A 9,879-nucleotide genomic window follows, 5' to 3' on the forward strand; every position below is an offset into this window, starting at 1 on the left:
GGCAATATAGTACTTATGCCAATTGCTAAACACCCCACCAAACCTACCCCAAACAGAATAACTTGTCTAAACAAAGTACAAGAACTGGAAAAGTTATGGAAATTAATGACCAAAATTCCAATTTGGGAAAAACTGGAGCATCTTATGATCTCTGTTATCCTATCTTATCATATCTGAAATAAGCATACAGCATGTGCAAATAGGTATTTTACCAATTTTAGTACCAGCATAGTTAATGATTTCCAAAACCATAACGCAACAAATGCTAGTTTGGGCATTTGAATTCAAAAGCCTAAAAACTGTGAACGGATTAGGAGAACAGCTTGGGATTCAGGGAAAATCCAGGCCAAGCACTGGCTCTGTGGCCACCTTTGGTCCACACCAGAGAGGTTAACCCTGCATAGGGTGGACGTGAGCTGAGCTGCACATGTGCTCTCGTGCCAGAGATGGTTTTCTTTGGCAATGTACACACACCCCCCCATGCTCATCTAGCAGGATTTTCTATAAGTAAAAGGCTGCTTACACCTTCCAAATCTATCTTTATTTCAAAATTAACAGTGAATTTTAGTTGGTGATTATGTATTGCTTCTCTTTAGAGGAAGAAAAATGTATTTTAATGAAATGTAATTTTAAATAAACTTGATGTACATTCAGCTCATCTGGTGGGAAGCAACCAACACCTGTAAAGTCATACAAGAGTTGCTACTCCATCTCCTCTGCGAAGATGAAGTACTACCAACATATAGAAGTATTACAGTAAAACACCTGATTTTTGTTGGTGTCTGTCACGCAGTAATATTTTCCAAAATGTATAATGGAGCTTTGTGGTTTTTATCTTTCTGTCTATTTCTTCCTGAGCAGTAGAACAGATTTTGAACATAACAGCACCTGCTGAAATGTCTGGATATATCCAAATACGTGTTTTGATTACTTGTACTCTTTGTTCAACATTTTTTATTTTCAACTTATTGCCATGGTTTATATTCCCAAGCACATATACAAGACTGTGTGACTAAAATTAAGATGATAGCTAGAGGTTTCTATGCTACATGCAAAACTGAACATTAATGCCTTTTTCAAAACCCTTTCTGAAATGTCCCCTGAAACCCAGCAAAAAGTCAGACTGAGTGAAAGACGATTGAGTCTCGCACCTCTGAAAAGGGAACTCCCTGATGAGGGGCTGACACTCCTGTCCCTGCCTTTCCATCTGTCAACCCTGACTCGGGAGCCGCCAAGAGCCACAGCCCAGATCACTGCTTCCAGCACCAGCAGGACCAAAGGACATGAGAGTCAAGCCCTTGATGATGCTGAAAGGTGTGGCACTGGAGACCTGCTGTCCATCACAGCTGGCACCCGAACTCACCGCTCCTGTGGTACCTCTCAGCAGGCAGCTTTGAACCTGCTGCCCGAGACTGGAACACTTCTACAGTTCTTCTTTCTTCCTCAGAGCCCTTGCCTTGAGAACTAAAGCCTTGGTAAGACAAGCTACCACTGTTGCCTTACTGGCACCTAGCTTGGAGCTGAAGAATTTGGGAATATGGGGGCTTTTAGAACCACTCCCTTTCTCAGCATACTTGAAGTCCAGTGCCTCCTATATGCTACTGAAGCTCAACAGGACCCATTTTTTCAGTAATCAGATGCTTTGTAGCAGTGTTGTCTGTTTCAACTTCCTAAGACTCTTCAGTAAACACTGAAAAATCTCAGGAAGCTTTACAAAAGGAAATTAGTGCCAATATTCTGTCTTGAGTAATTCCTCCATGAGAATATCAATTTGAATTTCCTAATGGGATGAAGGCATTTGCATTGTCACAATGTGCACTGTGAAATAAAACTCAAATATTCTCCTAGGAAAAGGCAGTAAGGTATCCCAAAATCCCATGTGTTATGGACATGTTATATTAAAAACACATTCTATATCCGTCATAATTACTGATGAAAGTTGTCCCAGACAATCAGTCTTGTTAGGCTATAATTAGATTTAAAATGCAGGTATAATTTGTAACATCTGGAGTCAGCCTGTACTCAGCTGGGTAACCAGGATCATCCCTGCATCTCTGAGGAGTCCTGCAAGTCCACATACTTGACTTAAGACACTAACGTGAAACATTGCTTAAAGTAGAACTGAAAATTGATGTGACCTTTACTTCTGGGCTACTGTAGAAACTCAGAGTGCCAAGAATATTTCTCTGCCTGTTTTGAAGGGTTTTTACCCCCCTGAACTACACTGTTTTAACCTCCAACCTTGGAAAAAACTGCCTACTATCAGACAAGAACTGGAAAATACAATGGTGTGAATTAGGTTATAGACTACTATGTAAGATTGTCTCAGGGTGCAAAATTTAGAGGTTTTAGGCTTCTCTTTGTAGTAAATAGATAAGAGCAAAAGACATCAAAATGGATGATTGTTGTTGTTCTCCAAACCTTCTTCTTCTTCCTTTACTACTCCATAATCTGCAGTAAAAGTAATTTGGGATGATTGGACAAAAAATTCCGCAGTTCCTGGCTGTGTTACTGAATAATTGGTAGGAAAGTGAAAATAATATACGTTTTTAGTAACCATTGGTTAAATTATCTTTAAAAGGCTGTGTAAATCTTGATAAACACACAATTCTCTCCTTCTTTCGCTGCTCTATGTTATGCCTGGGTCACGCCGGTGACTCTGTTTCTTTGATAAGACTTAATAAACAACAGTCTGGCAGCAGTGAAACTCCAGGAAAGTCTTTGTTTGTTTTCATGAACTCCTTGCAAGGACTTTTAAAACTCCCTCTCCCATCAGGACACATTTGATTTACGGCACGGTTCAGTGTCAGGCGACAGTCAGACTAAAAACACCCCTCCTGTTCCATGTACTTGGCATTGAGCAATTTGTCAAAATTCTTCAAGGAAACTGTTCTTCCTCTGGTTTCTCTAAAAGTTGTACCGCTTGAAACTAGACTAAACTTGCACAACTTTCTCATGTGGTCTTCAAATCTGTATTTGAAGTATGAGTTACATCTATTAGCTATTGCTACTTTTGACACTAAGTACAAATTATATCTTTTTATAATATAAATGTATAATTATATCTAAGTACAAATTATCTGTCAGCTCCATGGAGGACGCAGTCTGGTCAGACCATGCATTTCCAGCAGTAAGCTAAAGACCTGCATTCCCAATCTTTATGTCTACACACCCTCATGGTCTTTATTAATTGTTCTCTTTAATCGACAGAAATTATGTTCCGTGCACATACTTTTTCTTCAGTAAAGTTATTTTAAAGGATATCTTCTTGTGCCAGGTTTACAAAGGCATTACTGACCTAATACTTCAGATGAACACAGACAAGAGCAGGCAGACAGCTAACCTGCCCACGCTCTGCTGATAATGCCTCTGAGTGCCTACCTGCATCAGTCTGGTTCATGCTCTGGTTAGCTCACCAAATTCCCTCTTAGCCAGCTCACTTCATATTTTCCATGCTCTATCTACTCCTTTCTAATGGCTTACCTTGAGCTGTAATTACTGTATTTGAAGAATTCCCCCTTCTTTTTTTTTTTGACATCTACAATTCTTTACCCTACTCACTTCCCTTTTAAGCACAAACATGTATTTCCAGGGATATTTTTTACTGCATTTGAGTATTTCTGTACTTTTTAAAGGGTTTAAATTAGATTACTTTTGTTGTTAGAGTCTTTTTAAAAGTACTTTCACCCAAAAAAAATTCCCTTTTATGGTTTAGTGTCATGATGTTAAGTTTCAATACAATTGTTTCCATGAGAATGTGTTGTATAAGATAATATGAAGGAACTGAAGCTGTTTATGAAAATAATAATTTAAAAAAATATTCTGAGCACTGTAGTAGATGATGTTTTTCAAATCCTTTTTCTGACATGGGATGAATTAAGCTACATGCCATGAAAACTGAAAAGCAATATGGGACAGGGAGAACTTCATCCCTTACCAGAAAATGCTGGACTCCTGATTTTTTTGTTTTTGCAAGTTAACATCCTGAAGATTAAAAAAAAAATAATAAAACAAGTTAATGGAGTGTTACACAAGCTCTGGCACTTTTTGCGATACATGACTTTCTAGAAAAGCATTATCCAACACAAAGTTCCCTCACCCAGAAAGTGGGAATTGAACCACTGGCTCCCTGTCCTTCACAACCAGTCGCAATTTCAGAAGCCCAGCCCTTTGGCAAAGACAAATTCAGGTGTCAGCTCCATGGAGGATTCACTGTGCATTGCTCTGTGAAAAACCCTGAAGGGTAATGCTCCCTGAACTGGGCGAGTGGCCTGAGGAGGTTTCATTGTGGCTGTACAGAGCCAGAGGAGCAGCCAGCAGCACAGAGCAAGAACAACACGACAGGTCTGATGGATACCACCATGGATCCAGTAAGGAAACCAGGTGAGTGATGCCATTCCAAAACACCCACTCACAGTGTGCAGCACACAAGCAAGCCTAGGCTGCTTTCAGAGAAACACTCCCACAGTTACATCCATAGCTGTCCATGGAACTGGCCAAAACACTCATTGAACAATGACACAAAAAAGAAAAACTGAAAAAGACTACAACAGAATATTCTTGCTAATATGGGCTATGCCACCTGTAAGATCAACACAAAACCTTACTGCGGATCAGCTGCAGTGATTATTTTCAATCTGGCAAAGGGAATGTTCTTTGCCTTCTTTTCTCTCTCCCCCATCTCTTAATGCCTTCTCTATTGTCATGGCAAATTTCTAAATTTGCTTGCATTATACAGTTAGGTAACACCAGATTTTGAAACTCTGTCTTTCTGAGTATATATATAATCCTGATCACCAGGCAAAATTTGATATTAAGTGATGTTAAGATAATGAGATAAAAATATCTAAAATTCTAGAAATTTGGCTAGTGAGGAAGGAGAACCAGTCCCCAAGCAAGAAGGTGAAAAGTTAGCACCATTAGTCAAATGATACTATGGTCTCAGTCAGGTCAGAAAATTTCACCAGAGCCATGATTTTATTTTCCTGTGTCTATTTTCAAATCCCTCTTTACTGTTAGGGTAAATACACAAACATTACAGAATGAGAGGTCACCCTGCACTGTGTATGATTAGTATATTATATGCTGTCATAGTTGTTTTCCAAACATTTCAGTATTAACTTGGGCAAGGAGAGGAAATCAGCAGTACCAATCCAGTCTTTCAGGATTCCATGTGTAGAGAGCAGTGCAAAAGAAGAGGAGGGGATCAGCCCTTTGGGGATCCTCTGCAGTCAATGATATATAAACTGTTGTTGTCTTGACAGTAATGAAAACAAGACAGGGAAGGTACAGATCTTCAGGCTACATGTGGTGACTAATAAATCAGATGTTGTGGAGTCTGATTTACTGCAGGAAGGTGAATTTAATGAAAACTTGTGCCTGGCAGGAGGTTCTGCAGCTCATGAACAGGCTATGGGGAAAATATACTTCTGGAAAAATGACACAAAGAGCCACAATCCAGGCTTGGCAAATTGACTCAAAAGAGACAATTGATGTATTTTGGCACAAAGGGTGGAGGAAAATAAGTAAGGGTACCTCTGGATCCTAGCATTTTCAGGAGAATTGCTTCTACATCTTAAATTTATACATGTACACTTTAAGGACAAAGTAAAAGTAACTAAAAACAAAGCAGGCTCTTTGTGCCCAACTTAGGGCATTTGGAAGTTTCTTCACATTACAGTTTGTGAGCTGAGTTTATTTTCTTTCAGAATCAAAATATTGTCTTACTACAATAACTTGTTTCTTGTTTTGTCTGTTTTGAAGAAAACCTGATTTAGAAATTGTGAAAATGAAACCATACTGTACATCCATACCTGAGGTTATCAGATCAGGAGGGTGAAAATAGTTAATATCCTCAGTTGGACAGCCCTCCCTTCACCACCCCACTTCTCAGAAAGCAAGTTATTCTTCATTCTCTCTCCTGCCTCATGGAAAAGAAACTAAAACTTAGAAGAAATACAAGTTCATCTTATTTGTTCACAGTGTGGAAAAAAGATAAAAGAAAAAAACGTTTAAAAAAGAGAGGTAAAAAAAGAAAATGAAAAAATAAGAAAAAATCGTAGAGCTTTCCAATAAACGCATTCAAGATAGCATTGTAGACAAACATGATCCTTGAAAAAAAAGATGCCAAATGCCAGCAGTAGCTTTAGTTTCAGCAACTACAAAACTTCATTAGCACACCAGGTATGGGTAACCTGTCCTGTTACTTTGTGGCAGCAAAATTGTTTTGTTCATTGATAATGTCCAAAGATGTTGTATTCAAATTGAAGAGATACAAAAAACTCCACAGAAAGGGCAATAAAAGACCTGAGCGAAACTTTCGTTTTGTTAGGTAAAGTTCTCACAAAGGTGGTTTTCTTTGGAAAAAAAATGAGGATTTGCCTGGATATCCCTGAGCAGGAGTCACACCTGAAGTTTCAGGTTCCTAGTCAAAAGATTTCTCGCAATCCATTCACATCTGTCTGGAAAAGACAGACTGTCCTGCTCTGTACTGCTGTGATTGGGGCACTTCTGTGAGGGAGGCAGAGGGAGAGAGAACTCATGTCTACCACATTATTCCTGTAGCTTCACAAGTTGCTGAATTCCAGAATCTTTTACTTTGTTTTCATAAAAAATGAAGAAAACAGAATTTTATGCCAATGTTTAATTTCAGGTCAAATGGAATATTTGCCTAAGTAGATTTTTGGTTTGTTTTGTTGTTTTTTGAGTTTTTTACAGTATGAATAAAGAAAATAAACTTTCTTTTCAGATCCAAACTAAAATTTTGTCTCCTTTCTCTGAAGATGAAGAGATAAAGAGCAACTTGCTTTTTGGGAAGGGGGATGGTGAAGGGAGGGCTGTCCAAACAGGCGAATTTGCTGCTTTCCCAACCCTGATCTGATCGCCTTTGCCAAAAGAGCAGCTGCGGGATGAGGGCTGATGCTTGTGCTGAGTTTTGTCATACCTGTTGTCTGAGGTCTGCAGGACCCCAGCCCTGAGAGGGAGGGTTCCTGTGGCTCCTCACAGCCAGCTGCTTGCCCTCTGTTGGGCAGGAAGGCCACCTTTTCAGAAGGGACAGCTCTGGGGCACTTGGCCCTTTATGCCACATGTATGGAGGGGCCAAACCTCCTGCATTGTCACACACCTGAAATATGCTGAATCAATGGACCTTAGCAGAGGCTGGAGCCCAACCCCCACACAATGTCAGGGCTGGGGTTGGGCTCCAGCCCAGGCACAGCACTGATATATGGGAAAGGTGTATCTGCAGGATCTTCAAAATATCCCATAATGTACAATTGGATCTCACATGTTACCAGCTAAAGCATAACCACGCCATATCCTGGCCTGGGCAGAAGAATTTATGTAAACTCTGTCTGTCTTATGTTGCTCATTCCCACCCTCACGCCACTGGTTGCTTCTCCCTTAGATGTGTTAATACGACATTTTGTCTTTTAAAAATTTTCAGTGCGTCAGATCACTAAAAATCTGTATTAAAACCAATCCTTTGGAGCAGAAGTAAAGATATTTGTAGGAAAAGCCCTGTATGTACATGTATCTAAGACACAAGAAAAGCCCCTCTCCAGACAGAACCAAATGCAAATTATGGCATTCTTTTCAATGCAAAGACCACTTATGTTGCCAGAATGTGCAAGTTACTTGTCCAATTAAAACAACACAGGTTTCCTTTCAAAACACTGCTCTCACAGAATAGTCACAGAACTGTTTTTGCAGACTGTTTATGCGGAAAAACTTCTTCAGTTTAAAACAAACTGTAGTAATATTGGTAATCTTCAATACTGCTGTTCAAATGTCCCAGTTACATATTAATCTGGAAATCTTTCCCCAGTTTTCACCTTCTGATTTAGTGAAGTACACTTCTGTCCCTGCAATTAACTAAGTAACAGGCAAAAACTGAACCACAAACCTTGTACTGACACAAACCCCAAAACCCGATTGTCAGCAACAAAATAAATACAAGGAGAACTCTGATTCTGATTTCAGCACAGGAATACCCTGAGCCCTGCTAGGCAGTCTAGGAACGAGGAACAAGCTTACATTTTGGGAGCAGCTAAAGCAGAAAGAAAAAATAAACATAATTAAAAAACCCCACAAACTACCAAACACAGCAACAACCCCAAAACAAACAAACAAACAAAAACCACACACATCAACCCTCCCCTCCCCCCCCAACAAAAACTTTTGTTAGTGGTTCAGATTTTCAAGGTGAACATCATAAAGTACTGCAGGGCATGAACAGCCCAGAAAAGAGGAAGGTTTTTTGATGCTGAACACAACCATTACCAATGATGCCACTCTCGGTTCCCAATAAACTGTGGGAAAACAAAACTCAATTCAAAACTGCTCGCGGGAAAACTGGAATCTCATCTCAACCTCTGTCTCATCCCATAAACCGGACCCTTCCTTAGCCAAAGGTGGAAAGTCAGGGCTGGCAAGGCGAAGCGTCACGCCCTTCTCTGCTCCTCGCTGCCTGGGGTCCCGTCCCCGCTGGGCTGCAGAGCAGCCCCCCAGGAAAGGAGAGGGGTGTCACCCAGCAGCCGCACGGCTGCTGCCCCGGCTCCGCTCGGCGGTGAGGCGGCCGGGGAGCCGCTCTGCCCCGGGCGGGATGCCCGGGCTGCCGGGGGCGCGGCGCGGGATGCTCACCCTGCGGTTGCGGTCGGCCTCCCGCACCTCCTCCTCCTGGGGGCCTTGGCGGATGAGCGCCTTCAGCACGATGCTGTTATTAGTGCAGCAGGCTCGGAAGAGGCTGAGCGCCTCGGGGCTGTCGCGGTCGTCCCCCTCCAGGGACCACAGGTCCTCGTCGTCGTCCTCCAGCCCCCCAGGAGGGTAGAAGGAGTCGTCTGAGGCGATGCTGCAGGTGTCGGGCAGCTCGGAGAAGTCCTCGTACTCCTGGCAATCCTCCTCCTCCTCCTTCTCCTCTTCCTCCTCTTCGTCCGGCTCCTCGGCGGCAGCCTCCGCCGCCCCCTGCTCGGGGCTGCTCTCCGCCTCGGCGCCGGGCATCTCCTTGGCGGCGGCGGGCGCGGGGCAGACCCGCTCCCCGGGCAGCTGCTCGCCGTGCCCCGACAGCAGCACCATGCCGGCCGCGGGGCCGGGGCGCGGGAGCTGCGCTGGGCCCCGCGGGGCGCTCAGGGCGCCCGGCAGCCGCGGCTCTGCCTCGCCGGGCTCGGGTGCCGCTGCCCCGCTCACGCAAGCGTCAGCCCCGTCCCGCGGGTCGCCCCGCGGCAGCCCGGCGGCCCCCCGGGCCGGGGCATGCCGCCGCCTGCGGGGGAGGGTCCGCGGGGGCCGGTCACCGCCGCCGGCCCGGCCCGGGGGAGCTGCCGCCGCCGCGGGGAGCGGGGAGAGGCTGCGGGCGGGCAGGGCGGCTCTGGGCAGCGCAGGCTGTTGTCAAACGCCCGGCCCGTAATCCGCTCAGCATCGCTGTGAGGAGATTGGGGCTCGGGTTTAGCGGCGGGGCGCGGTGCCGGGGCGGTGTGGGGGGGAACGGGCGGCTGCCGCGGCTGCTCCCTGCGGGCACCGAGCTGCAGGTGCGGGACCGCAGCGTCCTGAGCGCCCCCGGGCCCCTCCGCTGCGCTGCTGGGCTCAAAGGGCCCGCGCCGAGCCCGCCCGCGGGAGGCAGGGGCGGGAGTGGGGCCGGCGGGACCCGCGGCTGCCACTGGTCCTTCCTTCAGCACCAACTGCGGTCCCGAGAGCCGCGATTGCAGCGACGTACGCAAAACTTTTCAGGAATACAACTAGCCCGTGCAGAATTCGTGTTTTGAAATAAATACTGAAACTAAAGGGAATGATGGCACAGAATTTCCGTGCTTCGAAGCAGAGCTTCAGAAGCAAGTAATTCATTAAATCAGCCCTGGCGCTTTACCAGCTGTAGACATGTCAGGCACG

General features: G+C 44.5%; 1 protein-coding gene across 1 annotated transcript in view; it reads right to left on the reverse strand.

The window, feature by feature from the left end:
- The window catches only part of ANKRD33B (ankyrin repeat domain 33B), a 53,854-nt gene extending 44,767 nt beyond the window's left edge, over positions 1-9,087 (reverse strand). Inside the window, exon 1 of the mRNA XM_032117960.1 lies at positions 8,641-9,087. Coding sequence (XP_031973851.1) covers positions 8,641-9,072 — 432 coding nt within the window. The 5' untranslated portion in view covers positions 9,073-9,087. The remainder of the gene's footprint in view (positions 1-8,640) is intronic.
- Positions 9,088-9,879: the final 792 nt, after the last annotated feature.

This window comes from Corvus moneduloides, chromosome 1 (assembly GCF_009650955.1).
Source record: "Corvus moneduloides isolate bCorMon1 chromosome 1, bCorMon1.pri, whole genome shotgun sequence".
Classification (NCBI taxonomy): Eukaryota; Metazoa; Chordata; class Aves; order Passeriformes; family Corvidae; genus Corvus; species Corvus moneduloides.